Raw genomic sequence first — 17,459 nt, 5'->3', positions numbered from 1 at the left:
CTTCAGCTAGTGCAGAATGCTCTGTGCTCGGCTGCCTTGGTTTATAGGTGGAAATATCCATGGGCAGCTTTAGGAGAGCATGCAGCCAGTGTGTTTTTATTCTCCTCTTGACCTAGGTGGGAGGACTGCAAGGAGTCTCCAGAGGAATGTACGACGGGCCTGTGTACGAAATCCCAGCCACGCCAAAATACGCAACTCCGGCACCCTCAACCAAATCCTCCCCTGCCAAAAACCAGCCCCCACCAATCAGAAACCTCCATCAGTCCAATTTTAGCTTATCAGGTAAGTTGCCTGACTTAGTAGACATGTCTCAAAAACCTTAAATTCAGGTTAAAAAAACCCTCAGAAGCACTGTAAATCAGTCAGATTTACTGTCCCCATGGATTTAGTGAGGACAGGAATTTCTAAATTAATAAGGCGGGTTTGAAGACTCCACTCTGCACATATTCAAAGAGAGAAGAAAATTTCTTTTATTTGTGGTAATGGGTTCTCAGTCAGAGGTTTGTCTCAAGACAAACCAGCTGCTACTGATATTACAAAAGAGGAGTTGGAACTAGCCAGATCAAATCTCTCTGCTGATGTGTGTTTTTCCTTTTCATAGCTTTGTTTCCTCAAATCCTCTTGTTACAGGAGCTCAAATAGACGACAACAACCCACGCCGTACTGGACACCGCATCGTTGCACCTCCTGGTGGCCGCTCTAATATTACCAGTCTTGGCTGAAAATGCAGATGGACAGAAACACAAGGATGAAGGATCATGGGAATGATGTCCATTCCCTTCAGTGTCCACGTTACTGAACCCACAGTTTTATTTGGTACTAATGGAAATAAAAATGAAATGTTTTTTTTTTTTTGTATAGGAAGAGGTGATAATAGTGTGGTGTGTTTGCTTGGAACTACTTGCCTCACAATTGTGCTTTCATGCCATAGTCACCTTAAAGCATGGTGCTTCCATTGCCCCTTTAGTGACTACAGGTTTTAGCTTTGTCTTGTAACTGGATGATGGTTCCTTTTCACCCGTTAGCTGTATTAGAGTAGTTAATGCATGTTACTGAGTTATTTATGCAAGTTACATACTGTGAGTGAGCCCCCTTAGAACACATTGCCAACAATTGACTAGACACAATGCCAAGATTAATGTCCATATTTGACAAATGCCACTGGACTACTTATGGAGGAAGAAAATGGCCATCTTGAAAGTATGCAGTAGAGTAATATAGACAGCTTCTGTTTTTATCTTTAATTTATTATAAACCCAAGAAGCACTTCTCTCAGGCACAGAAAATCATCAGGACACCATGACAAGTGGTCTCTGTAGCACCCGTCCATATCCACCCAGTACATTCCGAGTTGGTGTCTTTGTTGTTTCCATTTTAGACAGAGCCATAATTTCTACATAGCAATGCCATTGCCACCCTGCAGGGATATCTCCACCTGGGCAGTAGTGCTCTCCTTCTGCATGAGTTTTTGGTACTTACAAATAATCCAAGTTGCCGTCGGATTTTTAAGGTTTTTTGTACAAAGTTTTTCCTTTGTAATCACATGCATTTTTACTTACTCTACCGTATCAGATCTACTAGTCGTGGTTCTATTTCTGAATTCGAAGCTTGTGAAATAAATGAAATGAATTGATGGTAAGCGTCTTCCTCTGTTTTCCAGTGCTCTTGCTCAGTGGTTGAAAATTTAGCATGCAGGTACTCACTCACGAGAAAGTGTATTTCAGACTGACACCACATGAAGGAATGAAGCTCCTTAGATCACAGGGGTGTTAATATACCTATCTGCACCTTCATGCATGCCATAGTCTAGCTCAGAATAAAGAAACACACTCGTCATGTGGCATTGCACTCCCTTGATTTTGGCTGCATGACATCTAAACTCTCTGCCAAGACCTTCCAGTATCCATCTAATTTGCTTGAAATGGAGCTTACCGCCACCCTCCTCATCTTTAGTACACACAAGTGCCAACTAGAAAGCTGAGAACCAGTATGTGATGCTCCAGATTGACCTAAGATGTACTCCACTTAGTGTTGTTTTTTTGGGGCCCATCTTGGAGGGTTTTTGGCTGAGCTGAGCTGAGATGGAGCTGGGATGGCGTTCATCATGAACAAGACGCAATGAAGGAAGGGTGCGAGAAGGTGGACTGCATTATCTCCTTTGGTGAGAATAAAGGAAATTTTCGTTTTCCCTATTTTTTTTCCATTCTCTATCTGCAGAGAAGAAACTTTTTCTATCCCTGCTTACTTGCCTGTGTTGCAGATGTGGGAAGTGTGGGCTACACTGGAGGGCAGTGTGCTAAGAAATTAAACGAGTCAGCAATTGCAGGCTCCTGTTGGCCTTGTACTGCTTTGCTCTTGCCTGTGCTACACAGCTGCACGGGGAAAAGTCCTGCAGCAGAGCCACACGTCAGCAGGGATTCGTGTCCAGGGTTTGTACTTGACTTCCTAGCACTGATCTGCCCTTCCCATGCAGCAGTAACTCGTGGTGGCAGAAGGCACAAGGTGCCACATGGGATGAGATATATACACGTCTTGGAATAACCGACTTGAATCCTGTCATCTTATTTTGAAGCCAGTATGCTCATCTCCAGCTTTCCTGGGAAAGCAGTAAGTATCCTAGAAAAATCCATTTGCACTAGATTGGTTTGAAAAACTGGCAGCAGAACTGGTTGAGTAACCAGTTTTTTTTTTTGCTTTGACATTGATCTGAATCATTGAAGAAATGCTCCAATTCGGGCAAAGGAATTGAATCTGTTTCCAAAATAAAGCTTTTCATTAACAAATTGAAATATTTTGTTTCTGCAACTTACAAAGGGGAAAGAGAGAGGGAGAAAAAAGGGGGAAGATGGAAAAGGGAAGGAGAAAAAAAAAAGCACAAAAAAGAACTTGGACCAGGATACATGAAGGGGAGAGAAGAGAGACTGGTGGTGATTTCAGTCTCAGGTGTTATTCAGCTTATGGTATCCCTGATTTGGATGATCTGCACCTGAGATGGAGTCAATTCCCCTCCCTAATGGCAGGCCTGGCTTGCCCGTGGACATGGAGTACCAGATTGCTGACACAGAAGTCCCAACAACCTGCTCAGCAAGAGCCACCAGCCAAGGAGGTAAGGCAATTTCCTCTCCACTGCCCTATTCCAACCCATCTGCTGAGATGATTGACAGCGTGACTAATAGTTTTGGTAATCTAACCCCCAAAATAAAAGTGAAGCTGGTTTGTGAAGCTGTCAGGCTAATCTGATGTAGTGTGGGAGCCCTGAAACTGCTGGTAACAACACTGTGCCCTTTTGGGTGTGTTTGTGTTAGCAGCAATGATTGCCTAGTTCTGCCTAACAGCTCTGCTCTATCCATGAGGCTTCTTGCACTTGAACCAGTATTGATAGAGAATCCCCAAGTCTTTTTTCCAGGATCAAGCCTCTAAAATCTTGCAGCATGAGTTTTTAGTAGCATAAATTGCCCTAATGATGTGAGATCAGCACCTATTTATTGCCACTCCCCTCTAAAATTAGCCCTTAGAGTGCAAACAGTCTCAGGGTTATTCAGTCAAAAGGGAGGTGAAAGAGGAGGCTGGATCCAGAGAGCCTTTCCTGAGTCACAATTTGGAGTGTTGTCTACTACTGAAGCAATGCAGGTGTATGCTATTTATAGTTTGTAGCAAAGCCTGTTAGCAAAGATGATGCTAAACTTGTCCCCAGGTTGGTATCTGTACAAACCATTATGTGTTTCTCAAAGTAACACAACGACCTCTGTCATTTAGAATTAAAAGAACAGGCTGGACCAGACCATGTGTCCACCTACTCTGGGTTCCAGTTGCCAACAGTATCAGCCCAAGGAAGAGTACAAGAAGAAGAAAAAAAAAAGGCAAGTAGGTAATACTCCCCCTAATTTCCAATAATTTGTAACTTTCTGAGTGAGAAGTAGCATCTCTGTATTTTATAACCCTAAGTGGATGGATGTTTTTACCACAACTTTGCTCAGATACACAAGGTAAGATTTTTACATGAGTTCTAAAAGTAAATTCCTGCAGCAAAGAGTTGCACATATTAAGCCACTGTGATAAAAAGCCTCTTTTTGAACCTGCCACTTGCTAGTTTACTTGACACCAGCTAGTTCTTGACCTTTAAAATGGGCCAATATTAAATCACAGTGATCTAAGCAAAAACAATTGAGGATTTTTTTTTCCACTGTGTTGTTGGTGAACTTCACATAAACTTCACAGATACATTTCTGTGATGATAGTGAGAAGCATTCAATTAAAAACAATTTTTGTGTGGGTGAGGCAATAATACCATAATTTATTGTGTCATTTCTTTAAATATCATATGCCTCATGAAGCATCTGATGCGCTACAGATGGGGTACCTAGGTCTCAGCACCTCATTCCTGCCTTCCAGTGATATTCTGTAATTTTCTAGGAAAAAAAAAATAGATGTGCAATGCTATCTTTAAAGTAGGCAGAAATGCTTCTTTAAAAAGCTGTAAGCCCTGGCAACAACACGGCTCGCCTTGCAACATGTGGTAAGCCAGTCTGTAGTTACGTCAGTGATTATAATGCTTTTTCTGAAAATTTTCAGCTAATGGGGGCCTGATCTTTGTCCCCATTCCTGATGCTTTGCAGCACATCAGTGGTCACCACTGCTGCGTGTGAAGACCAGAAGCCTCTCCCAGGGCCTCAGGAATTCCCATACAACATGCAGGCAGCTGCAAACCAAAGCCCTGGTAAGTGTTGGTGTTCAGCTGGAAGGTGCTTTTGTTCAGCTGGATGAAGCACAGCCAAAAGTTGTTGTGCACATTGATCTATGGATGCTGGAACAGCTCCCAAAGATTGCTGCAGATCCACTCATGGAGAGAGCGCGGGAGCTACGCTGGTGGTCAGGTCTCTGTTTCGTGTGTGTCCTGGCTGGACCTTTGTGTGGCTGTCAGATTTAGGACATAAACAGGAGGTTTGGTCCAAGACCTCAGGCAGCTCCCATGGGGATGGCCACTCATGCACCTGTGGGGCCGTGGGGATGGCACCATGGGGATGACACCTGTGCTCCTGCGGGACCATGGGAATGGCTTTGCAAAGTTTTGGAGGTGGCACTTGTGGAGATGACACCATGGGGTTGCCACTTGTTCTCCTAACGGGGCTGTGGGAACGGCGCTTGTGGGGTTGGCGCTTGTGGACCACGGGCCACCAACACCACCGTTACCGAGTGCAGCCAGGGCCCTCAGGAACCTGCCTGGGTGACTTCAGACAGCGACACGGGCCACCGCGCTTGTTCCCCGGGAGAGGGCACTGCCGCCTCACTTGTGGGACAAGCTGAACACTTGCCCGTTTTTACGGGAGATAAAAAGCCACTTAAACCCTCCCTAATCAAACAAATCACGGAGCATCCAGGGAAACTGGTGTAGTGAGCGCACAGCAACCAAGCTGTGACTGGAGCCTCCGTGGTAACTGAGGGGTTCAAAGCAGTGTTTCAGCAGCATGTTCAGATCTGATTTTAAAAGCTTTCTTTCTGCTATCTATCTAGGGCGCACTGCACAATTAAAATGTTCAGACAGAGGTAACGAGGCTGCATCCATTCAGACGGGGGGGAAAAAAAAGCACATTAAAGATGCAACTAAAATGTCTAGACCAGTAAGGTAGAAAGACCATGAAAGACCTGACTCAGCCAGTTGCTGAGTCAGAAGAATCAAAGGCTCAAACCGATACAACTTAGGAAGAAAGCTCAAGTTATCTTGATAATGACTGACATTGAGGATACCATTTAAACAAGGGTGTGTAATATGCTTGGTGAAGTCATTTGTTCCTTAAGCAGAGGTAAAGTTTATGACTGATGTTATATTTTACAACATGTGCCAATGAACAGCCTTTTAGTGAGTAAAATGTAGGTTTGTTTTAAAATGATGGAGAATTTTAATTTCACGAAAGCTGTAAGATTTCCTAAGTGATGCAATTTACTGCCTTATACAGGTGTTCTTTACAGCTAACAAGAATTAACTGCTTTGCATAACAACAAAATTACCCATAGGAAACAATGAGCCTAATCAAGTATACTGAAAACAAAGAATTTACTTTAGGAAGAATAGGAAGTGAAATGTTAAAATGAAACAGGTTTTTATCTCATTTTCTCTAAAAATAATTTGAAATCTGAGACAAGCACACGGAAATACAATTACGAAATCTTTGTACAAATTTTTTTAAAAATATATAACCTGATAAACAAAAATATAACACAAGAGAGGCCAAATTCCATGTTGTGATGTACCCTTGACATCTGAGGTCTTTTTTTTTTTTTTACATTTCGCTTTTTTTTTTTTTTTTTTTGTACAAAGCAGCAATAAAAATATTTGGACCTGATCTACCACATCTAGTGCTCAGAAGCATATGGTACATCACTCTTCTGGCGAAACCTTCCTGGAATATACCAACACTGGCAACCAGTGGAGTGCTGATCTGCCCTGCTACAAGGGCACTTTCCTCAAACATAGTTCTCATCTGAAACTACCTCCACATTCCCTCAGTGATCTGGAGGAACTTTTTTTGAAAGGTGACTTTGTTGCTCCTTACCAGAATCAAGTGCACATGTTTCATTAAGTCATAGGCACAGAGGATTGATTTTTGGTGTGTAGCTAGGTAAGATTTCTTATTACTGATGGTCTTCATTGTTCTTCAGGAAACCTGCTCATGAGGTATTTATAGCGCTGAGATCCCCCAGAAGAATGCTTTGGTACTTTGTGTCCAGGCAGCTCATACAGATATTTTTACTACCTGTTGCCTCTTTTTTTTAGCATCTTTGAGTTCTTCCTTGGCTCGGTCTCCCCTTCATGTGAACTCTGTGATTTATCTCTGAAAGAAAGAAACAAGAAAATAAAGTGAAACTGTAGACCAAGTTTTTTACAGGCTATGATCCTCTCTCTAACTTAATTCATTTTGATATGTGGAGAAAGGAGGTTGTTACCCAATAACAATTTTTGCACTTGCAAGTTTTAGCTGTCACTGTTTAGCCTGCCAAAACAAAGTTGCATAAAGATAAATGTCCCTTTGTTGCGTCCCCGCTCCCGATGCATGTATCCCATGCTGGCTGTGGGAAAGCAGTGTGTGAAAAGGGTTGATGCCATCAGGGAAAGGAGCCACCTTCTGAAGTCAGTCCTGGGCTGAGGTCACTCAGGGGATAAATACTTTTCCCCGAAGGCCTGTAGCTCCTGAGAACCAACTGTTTGCTTTGCCTGTCAACAGGATTTTCTCTGCTCAATATATCAAACCCCAGCGACCAGCTGGCTGGTTTGATCTGCCTGTAGTAATCAGATGGCATCTTTCAGGTTCGGGGCTATTCTTCCTTCTCCAGTTAGTACCCCAGCATAAGCCAAGTGAAACATCTATCAAGAAAATTATTGTTAGAGCTGCTACCCCAATCAGCCAAAGGCTGGCACTTGCCTTTGTTTGGGAACTAAAGGTGGTGGTTGAAAGCCTAAATACCACAGACCATATTTTGGTTGCTACAAGTCAGCCTAGTTCCAGTGCTGATTTATGCTGTGACCCAGGTTTGAAAAACCTGCTTAGAACAAATTTGGAAACATAGTATTTTCATTTCTCTACCTAAACCAAGTTATTTATAAAGTATGTCATAGTGTAGACACGCAAGCTCAGATGACTTTTGCAAGCTTAAAATAAGTATGGGGGGGAAAAAAGGCAAGGTGCATGCAAGAAGTAAATACTAAGGAAGATGATCAGCTAATGTAGGTGTTATATTTTGGTTCTGACAGACATACTTGCTTTGAAACTAGATTTTGTACTTTTTTTTTTTTTTTTAATAAAAGGCCTTTTCAGGGTGCATGTTTTTTTTTTACTTTTAAACTTCTAATGTACCTGTGTAAACCAGAAGTCTGTCCAGGGGGCTCTTGAATATTTTCATGAGAATCACCTTTGTCTTCTGATTCTGGAGACCGAAAGGTTTTTCTTTTTGAGTTTGTTTTTTCCCCTGAATAGAAACAGATATGTGATATAAAAACTTTCACAGATCTTACTGCTCATTTCCTTCTGATTAAAATAAAGCAGAAAAATATACTCTCATTTCTGGCACAGTGACACTTATGTATATGTATGTAGTTATGCCAAGGGGCTGATTCCAATTTACATTAGGAGAGATTATTGTTTTTGACTATCCATTAATTACCACATAGTAGATCTTCAGCTTTCATATTTGCCAAACACTGAACTGGAACAGCTGAAAACTACCATGCATTTTCTTAGCATATAATCACACATGCTTCTTAACTACCAGCAAATAAGAGGAAAGTCACTTCATAATTTTATGTGATTTAAGGCAGATCAATCTGCTATTTAAAAAGTCACAGTTTCTAGGACCCTGAGCAAAGCTTCCATGTGCATCCCTGGGGTCAGCATGCACACCAGAAGAAACATACTTGGAAAATGATCAGCTGAGGAAAGAGACTTCAAAACTGTACAGGCGACTGAGCTACTTTTCCTTCTCAGGAACCTGTCTTTCAGGTACATTACATCTTTCAAATGTAATGTAAAATGTGTCATTAGATATTGATAGAGGAATGCTACAAGTCAAACAATGAGAATGATAACAGTCAATTGTGCCAAGTGTGGATTAAGAAACACAACTGCTAGGCTGACAATTTGTCCCTAAGTGTCTGTTGAGCTAATGAATTAGTCTTGTTTATTTAAATGGCAGCAAATTCAGCTGATTATTTAAGATTTCCTGATTTCCTGATTAGGTAAGGTTTTACTTCTGAGTAAGTGTATGGGAAGGCTGATTCTTGCACTCTACCCTGAGAAAGAACGTTGGGTGACTCAGCTCTGTTGTCCTCCAAAAACTTAGTGATCAAGCCGAGGAGAATTCTCTCGAGAGAAGATGATAAAAATGAAAACAATAATTATGGTTTGAAAAATAAAGTCAAAGACTTACTTCAATGGACAGAATGTCCTCTATGGTCTAAAGAACTACTCTGGAGTGAGCAAACATGACATTTATTTGTATTTCTGCTACCAGGCAGCTGGATGACCTTAGGAGGTCACCTTACTTCTCTGTGTCCCAATTCCCCCATCTATTAATGAAATGGCATGGACAAAAAAAAATCTCTCCTAAAACCTTATTGTGTGATATGGCAAGATAAGCACTTATATGTGGAATGAAGTAGCAACTTCCAGGAAGCAACATGGTTTAACTTCCACTGGTAGAGTGTACTCTAGCAGTTAAGCACTGCTACTCTAATATGAATTAATGGATAATTGTCCTTGGACATATTTGCCAGAAGAGTTTATTCATAAGAAGAAATGGGAGTTTCAGCCTATTGGGAAATCGAATCTAATATCAGTGATGTAGAAAATTGCTGTAATATGGATAGGGCAGAATATAGTAAGTAGAATAATACCATTTTTTTTTCCTGTCTGAAGAAAGAATTGGGTACTTTACAACACAACCCAAAAGACTATTCACTCCTAAATACTTTTGTCTTGTTTTCCCTTTTCTTATATTGATTTAAAGAGGCTATGAAGGGGAATGTATTCTGGACTAAATATCAGATGGCCCATTTCAGCATTGATCAAAACATGAATCGGCTATTCACACCGCCTCTTTTCTAAAATATGGTGTAAATGCCAGCAGTCTGCTGACATCATACTAAGAATAAAGCATTTAAAACAGCTTCAGATTGTACCAACCTGTTGGCTTGCTCCTTTTCGAAAGCTGCTTCTTCATGGCAAGTGGAACACGGGCTACTGTAGCTAGCTCTGTGACAAAGTCCTGCTCTGCTTCCTGCCCCGAGAGATAAAACAGAGGTAATTAATAAAAATCAGCTGGATTATGAAGTATGTCATTCTACACTGGAGATAACAAAAAAAAAAAAAGGGGAATGTGTCATATGTTATTGCAGAAACACAGAAAACTGTAGTTAACATTAGCGATGTGCTTCCAAGTGCAGAGATTCAGTGAGGAGAACTAACTACAGCTTCCAGTTAACAGCAGCCGGCATGAACACGTGTGATGAGGAGCAGGACAGCTGCTGTCCAGTCACGCTAATCACATCCACGGGTGGCCACAGTTCCCTTAATCGTGGCTGTGAACTCAAGGGCACTAAAGTATTAGTAAGAAAGTTGTGTATCCTCCATTTAAGCAGATGGAAAGAGCTGTTCAAGCAACCAAAAAGTGAGTATGTACTTGCAAACAGACTCAGTACACAACTGTCAACAAGGGAGAAAAAAATACAGTGCTTTCCCCATGTTGTAGTGATCATATTTAATGTAATTGTTATTCTTCGTGGGAAACTGTTTCAAGCCAGAAGTGAGTTTTAGCAGTGATTTCAACTGGGCCATAGAAAAGACGCACAGAACCTGTCAGAAGTTTTGCCATTGTCTGCTTCAGATCCAGGAGTCATTTTGTCCTAGTTTACCTGCAGCTGATTCTCCAGTTCACTTTGTAGCTGTTGCAATCCCAGTATCTTCTGTTTGAGGCACTCCAGACGAATCTGCTGCTGCAGTTCAAACTGAGCCAAAATCTTCTTTTGCTGCTGCACCATCCTGGAAACAGAGAAGAAATTTGAGGGTACTCATGTTCAGTTAAAGGAAGAAATACAAAGCATGTGCATTAGATTTTGGAGAGAGAAAGGATCATTAACAATATCTCTCTACACAGCTGGGACAACTAAATTTGCTGGAGACTTTTCTTTTAACAACCTGCATTGGCTGTCCATACAACGACAGTTCCTTTCTGAGGAAGGAATCACAATAGGAGTTGGGGTTGTCCATTCTTGAAGTTGGAATTTAGTGCCCCGATGTTAAAGTCTGCTTTTAAAACCATGGTACAATTTCCGCAGTGAATCCCCAGATCAATTTTACTATCTGGTTGCCAAAGGGACAAGATGTGAGAGGATCAGGTGGGAGGATAAAGAACTAAGAAGTACCTATTTCTCTGAAGCCTCTTCAGCAACAGGTTAAGACTAAATCAAAAATTTGACAATGCAAAACTTGGCATCTGGAGCATTGATGTCTCTGTTATTTGATTGTCTTATTTTGCTGGTTAAAGATTAATACACAATAACCTGCATCTTTGCCAAATCCTTAAATCTTCTATTCTCTTGTCTGAACTGTCTTGCAGTAACACTGTCAATCAGCCACCATGGTCCTTCAGGGAAGGAGGTGCCGCAAACTCTTCTACAGATCAGCTACATGTCATTAAGTTGCCTTTGCCACGGCCAAGGCTTGTAGAACATTAGCTTTCAAAATTTTCTCTTCGAAGTTGTGTTTATAACATTTCACTAAAGGCCAAAACACCCAAAAGATTTTCTATTCAGTTTAATAGGAGAGAGGTAAATTAATGGAAATTTTGCCATTGATTTACAGAGGTCTGGGATTTGACCCTTGAAGAAATCATAATAGCAATCGGAAATGGGGCTTGATTGCTAGCTAAGTGTTACAAGATCAACTTAGATACAAAATAACTTTCATCATTACTGCATTTTCTGCTTGCATGAAGGCCATTTTAACTGTATTTATTTTAAAATATCGGAATATATTACCGGAGAAAAAAATGAGACAACAACTAGCACTGAATTTGTATGTTAGAATAAATGATGTTCATATTGAACGACTACCTAATCTTTTCTGAGGCCCTTCATTATATGAATCAATTTCTAAACTACTTCAAACAAGCATGAAAAACAGAAAGTGGGCAATGATTTCTTTCAATTTAGAAGCAGAAGAGTGTTTGGAAAACTATTAACCTTTTCACCGCGTCAAAACTGTAGATGTTATATTCTGGATAATAAATAAAATGATTATAAAAATGTATCACAACTCCTGCCAAGTCCTGCAAACACAGAATAAATTGGCTTTTTACAATGCCAACTTATTCCTTTGGATTTGCAATGCCTTTTTTGTTTGGACTTTAAGTTTTGTAAAATCATATTTAGTTAATTATTGATTTTAATTTAATTCACATTTAAGGGATTTCACCCTAAATTTAGTGCAAGTAAGCCTGACTGTCCAAAGTACTCATTGAAATCTTGGTATTCTGAATATTATTTATGCACTTGCATTTATTCAACAGCAAACTAGCAAGTATTTTTGATGCTTAAGGCAGAAAAGATGTAATGAATTGAACAGCATCAGTTCTCATCCTTCATTTATTTCAAATTTCTTTTAAAAATAATGTATGTCTGGGAATTGGTTTTTTTTGTTGTTTGTTCTTTAGCTGTCTTCAGTGTTTAACTATGAGCATCAAAAAGTTTAATAAGAATGTAATTTTTTATGACCAAAGGTCAGACATATGTAGACAACATTTACTTCATTTGCAAAGACCAAACATAAAATGCAAAATCAAGACATTTACTAAGCTAGACATTTATACAAATCTACAAGAAGTCACATTAAAATAGAGCCAGCAGTATTCCTGCTGCTCTTACCTTTGATGCACTGCAGATGATATGTCCAGGAGGCCTTTGTTCAGTTGCTCTTTCAATGCCTGTTCATTTTCTTGTTTCTTTTTAAGTCTGCTCCTTTCACCTCTTTCTGCTGAAATAACATTTCTGTAATTTTTTCTGCTCAAAATTACAGACTCTACTTTGAACTGGGACAAGCTTTCAGTTTTTGCTTTGCATCTGCACAAATTAATTAAGTTCTAGGTGGTCCTTCCGCAGTAATTGATTTTGAGGTATACCAAGTACTTCTTATGTACACCTGCTCTGCCTTTGTAATTTATTGCATAATCAGATACTACTTTGATTCATTTAGCTTAGATGCTAATTGCCAGGGAATTCTATTTTTTATCTATTTCTTCCACCAGGCTGACAAATTAACGTGGAACTCAAAAGAAAAAATTTATGGTAAGATCTGGATGCCTTATGCAGGACCTGAAATACCCAAATGAAAGCTGCGATGCCAGACATCAGGTAGGTTTCCTCGTATCTGCTATCGCCAAATTCTGCGTTTTTGGAGAATGCAGAGGGAGGCAGGTGGATGAGCATGCAACAGGTTGGGAGAGAGAAAGCACCTTTGGAGACCATCCTACCTTTTCCTAGCACCTGGGAAGGCTGGCAGGCATTTCTGCTGATGCATCACCCATGAGAATAGGTACTGGCTACCTTCCAGGTAGGGCCAAAAGAGGGGATGTGTTCCACCCTTCTTCTCGTGGCTATGCCAAGCAGACCATAAGTTAAAATTCACAGGGCCAGCAGATGCACAAGGGAGCAATATCCTGCTGCGTGGTGTTAGCCAGACTCTTGGGAAAGGGATGTTACAACATTACGGTCCTTACTTGCTGGCCTGCAAAGTCTTTCTCATCTGCCTGTCACTCAATGAAGTACAGGATCAATTTTCTGAGTTTTCCGTATGCTGATTACTGGGCTGCTGTACAATCAGTATGTGGCTATAATGCCAATATTGCTGAGGAAAAATCTGCTATTTTAGAGAGAGGTTACAAGTGATTTGATAAGGAGAATCACTCCTTCAATGCAGTAATCTTATTCGGAGATCATCTGATGGATCAGACCCTTTAGAAAGGTTAAAACACATATGCTCTGCCTCCACGCTGGGCTCGAATGGGATGTGGCTGGCTGGCCTGTGTCCCAGGAGAGCACCTCCAGCCTGCCCTGTGTCACAGAGAGATGTTGACACAGCAACTGAAAGGTGAAAGGCAAGAGGTTTGCATCACAAATCTGAACTTTAATTAAAGGAGGGCTAAGGTGTATTAAACCATCAAAGTTCCATATGGGATCTAGTACTTCCTCCCACTATGAAAATACTGGCAAAGGAGAAGCAGCCATCCATTGTTACTAGAAAATGGCTGCACTGCAGCTCACACATACAGGCTTGCAGCATCTTCTTGGCTGCAGCTATTCATTTGATCTGTGACTTCTTGGGTTCCTCTCTGGTCACCAATGTCTAAAACACTCTTGCTTTTATTAATAATAAATACTCTTGGTATCCCTCTTTCCTATAGGCTTAAACTGCAGCAGAAGGGATTTTTCTTTTTCTTCTGTGGAAAAGAAAATATCATCTTGTAGTAGCTGCTTACACAAGTAAAATTCTTATGATTCGTGGAACAGTAATACACTGCAACGGTAATACAGCTGCACAAGCACAGGGAGGCAAAATGTTCTAAGTGAGCAATTACCAAAAGATTAATTGTGGTTCTGGTGACTGCTTTTCCAGATCCCATAGACTTTCTGGGAGACCAGATGAGAGCAATAACCCAAATGTTGATGAAGCAAAATACTCAAGCACGTAATGGTGGCCAGGTCTATTCAGATCAGAGCAGTGTTCTGGCAAAGGCCTGGGGTTTACCCTGCTTAAAGGAACACCAAGTTTTTCACTGAACATTATGTTTGTAGCTGGCTGGATCAGGGGCAAAGAGGTCTTCAGAACAACTTTGTGAGAAAAAGGTAACTGATTGCCTTCCTTACTGACAACAACTAAAATATTGATTGTCAAAAGTCCTGGCACAGATTTAGCTTAACCCCCTAGCTTCCAATATTAACATTTTCAAGGTTTAAAATAAGGCAGTGCCACAGAGATTGGGTCTGTCTTTGAGCCAATGCATGTACCTAGCTCCTACTGCTGACTGCTAACCCTTCCTACCAAAGTGTCTGTCCAGCCTCATCTGTGGATCTCAGCCTAGAATAAACAGGACTGTTTTTCAAAAAACTCTTTTGTGTTAACAGAATCAACTCGACTTAAAATGGATAACTTTAATTTTAGAAAACAACTGTCATTTATCCACTTCCTATGTCTCAAATACTTAGTCTTTGATGTTATTGCCATTTTGCTAACTTGCTAACTTCACTTGACGCTGATAGGCTTCATTGACAGGAGGACAGAGTGTTTGCAGAAGCAGTCAATGATCACAGCTTGCTTTTGCTCTCTTGTGCTGAAGAACTGAGCTTTGGCAGTAATTAAAATTAATTCCAGGAAAAAGTGCCTGTGTTTATGTAGGATCCAATCTTTCATAAACCTTATAGCAGTTTCACAACCTGCAAGAGGGTCGTGATTGAAAGTTAAGAAACAATGTGGTAGCTCACAAGCTACTCCAGGCTGCGAATGCTTGACTTTGTCTCCTGGTTCTGATAAATTTCCTCTATTTTGCACAGAATAACTTTTCACTGAGCCAAAAAAGGGAACTGATATGAGAACCTCATTCTTAAAGTGAGGGCATGCACCACAGTGAAAGCAGATCATCTGCCAGCAATTTTTAACATGGTAGCTGGGATTGGAAACCTGGATCTTTCCCTTCTAGGTGAACTTACCAGCTAGTGGGCTAGACATACACACTATCTCCCTACAAACAGTTAATTCAAGATGGCTTATGGTAGAGGTACATGACAGGTACAACCTACACTTAGGCACTTAACAGCATCAGAAAAATCAATTTCTGGTAATTGCGAGTGTGGAGCTATCTATGATCTTAGCTTAATGAACCAGAGCTTGTTTATACCATGATCAATTTGATTTGGAGCCAAATTTCTGTGTGCATGCGTACATGCTTGTCTTTGTATCAAACAGAGTAATAGGGTCCTGCATCTATGACTGTAACTCAAGTAGCTATTAATAATAATAATTACCATACTTCTACCACTTCTCCTTCGAATAAGGTAATCAGTCTATGCATTGATTTTACTTTAAATAACATATTTCTGTCACCTTTAAAAGACATTTTTACACTAAGAAAGTGAATACTATCTGTTAAAAAGCTGTTACTACTTCACAGCTGTCAATATGATACATACCTTGTAAGGATTTCAGTTGTTGAAGCTTTTTTCCTTCATAACTTTCTGTGATTTTTCCTAATTGTTGGTAGTAGTTTTGCACCAGTCTATTGATATTATTGTGTGTCCCGTACACACTTTCTACAGCGGTTTCCACCAACCTCTCCTGCATTAAACAAAACAAGTAACAACTCATTTTCTAAGTCAGAAGTGCTTTATCTGCCTACAACTGACGGCCTAATGTAATTTTGCACATGCATGCAAAATTGTGAATTTTGTCCTTTAGAAATGTGGCAGACTGGCCTGCTGCAGAAAATGTGCCTCATCTCCATCTAGCAAAGCATCATTCTTTTAACTGCTCAGTCTCTATAATTCATTCTTCCTTTTACTTGCAGCAAATTGCTATACATGTAGCATACAGAAAATCTGACAGTCTTTACTTTGCAAGAATTTTATTAATCTGAGAATTGTTTTATTAATCTATACTAAGCTATTACTAATCTATATTAAGCTATTAATCTATGAATACTATTAATTAACCTTAGCTCTTGATTAACACATAATCATCTCGATTTCTTCCTCATTTTTCTGACTCCCTTTGTCATCAAGAACTCTTTCAATTCTTTTATATTGTGGTGTTTGTTTGGCTTAATAAACCTGGTTTGTCTGCTGAGTTATTGGAAAATACTGTACTTCCACACTGGTGTTAACTGGAATTGTAAAATATCATTGGTTTTAAAGGAGGTTGTAATATTTTTTTGCTTCTAAGCATAGACTAATAAAGTTTTCCTCCATTTTATCAAAGTAGTTCTCATTTTGACAAGCAAGCCGTTATTGATGTTTTCACTACCTTGAAGTCCGATTCATCATCTGAATTCTTTTCTGCAGCTTCCTGCCGGGCATGATGCACCAGTGTCTGCCCAATCACTTGTTCCATGTGTTGCTGAAGAAAATGAAGAGCTTCTTGGATTTCGTTGACTAACTGCTGGTGAAATTCTAATTTTGTCTGCTGTGTTTCTTCCTCGAGCTTCTCTTCTTCTTCCAGAATATGCGACTCCTGGTAGTAGAACAAAATTATAGCAGGTGATGTGTCACACAAATGCATTCATAAATTTACTCAGGTTCACTGTAAAAAATATTCCATAACCATTCAGAATGTTACTCTTTTAATGCTTAGAATCACCTAATTTCCAGTGTAAACTTAAGTTTAGCCACTTAATACATTTGTCTTTCCATCAGTATTATTTCAAATATTAAACTTCCCTCCCTATTTTTTTGCTTCTCTAACCAAGCAGAGCATATTGTGGTGGTGCATTGAACAGTTATGAAAATATTTCTTAGTTTTGAACCTACTATCTGGCAGCTTTGCTTGACACTCTCTTATTCTAGTATCAAAATCAAGAAATTAGAAACAAATGAACAATTGTTCTATATTGAGATATTTTATGCCAGTTTTGAAAATTACAACTCACAAGACACATTTTTTTCAGGCTGAAGAACTGTAGTCCCTTGTAGCTTCTTCTAGTTCTGTTGGATTATCTGTGAGATGGGAAGGACGGCAACGAGCAGAGCCATTTGTTGTACCAAAGATGTGAGTACGACCACAGATTTTTGCAGTGGCATTTGAATGGGGCAAATGTTTTCCCTCTTTGGCTTCCTTTTAAAAATTTCCTTTCTCATTTTTTATGTAATGAGTCTTCACATAATCAAACGCCACTTCAGCAGTTCTTTTGACTTCCGATTGTTGTGC

The 17,459-nt window shown here is 40.0% G+C and overlaps 2 protein-coding genes across 4 annotated transcripts in view; one reads left to right on the top strand and one right to left on the bottom strand.

The window, feature by feature from the left end:
- Positions 1 to 1,639, top strand: part of CRMP1 (collapsin response mediator protein 1) — a 46,661-nt gene extending 45,022 nt beyond the window's left edge. For all 3 annotated transcript variants that reach the window (XM_088540005.1, XM_010217241.2, XM_088540006.1), the window contains 2 exons: positions 117 to 282; positions 631 to 1,639. In XM_088540005.1, the coding sequence (XP_088396131.1) occupies positions 117 to 282; positions 631 to 722 (258 nt within the window). In that variant the 3' untranslated portion in view covers positions 723 to 1,639. The remainder of the gene's footprint in view (positions 1 to 116; positions 283 to 630) is intronic.
- A 5,058-nt stretch (positions 1,640 to 6,697) lies between these two features.
- Positions 6,698 to 17,459, bottom strand: part of EVC (EvC ciliary complex subunit 1) — a 49,764-nt gene continuing 39,002 nt past the window's right edge. Inside the window, exons 15-21 of the mRNA XM_088540069.1 lie at positions 16,560 to 16,766; positions 15,731 to 15,875; positions 12,413 to 12,521; positions 10,403 to 10,529; positions 9,675 to 9,768; positions 7,851 to 7,962; positions 6,698 to 6,830 (exon numbers count right to left, since the gene is read on the bottom strand). Of these exons, the coding sequence (XP_088396195.1) occupies positions 6,749 to 6,830; positions 7,851 to 7,962; positions 9,675 to 9,768; positions 10,403 to 10,529; positions 12,413 to 12,521; positions 15,731 to 15,875; positions 16,560 to 16,766 (876 nt within the window). The 3' untranslated portion in view covers positions 6,698 to 6,748. The remainder of the gene's footprint in view (positions 6,831 to 7,850; positions 7,963 to 9,674; positions 9,769 to 10,402; positions 10,530 to 12,412; positions 12,522 to 15,730; positions 15,876 to 16,559; positions 16,767 to 17,459) is intronic.

This window comes from Tinamus guttatus, unplaced genomic scaffold, assembly GCF_059628265.1.
Source record: "Tinamus guttatus ecotype Peru unplaced genomic scaffold, ASM5962826v1 Tinamus_guttatus_pri_ptg000052l, whole genome shotgun sequence".
NCBI lineage: Eukaryota > Metazoa > Chordata > Aves > Tinamiformes > Tinamidae > Tinamus > Tinamus guttatus.
This window is presented reverse-complemented; position numbering and strand designations above follow the sequence as displayed.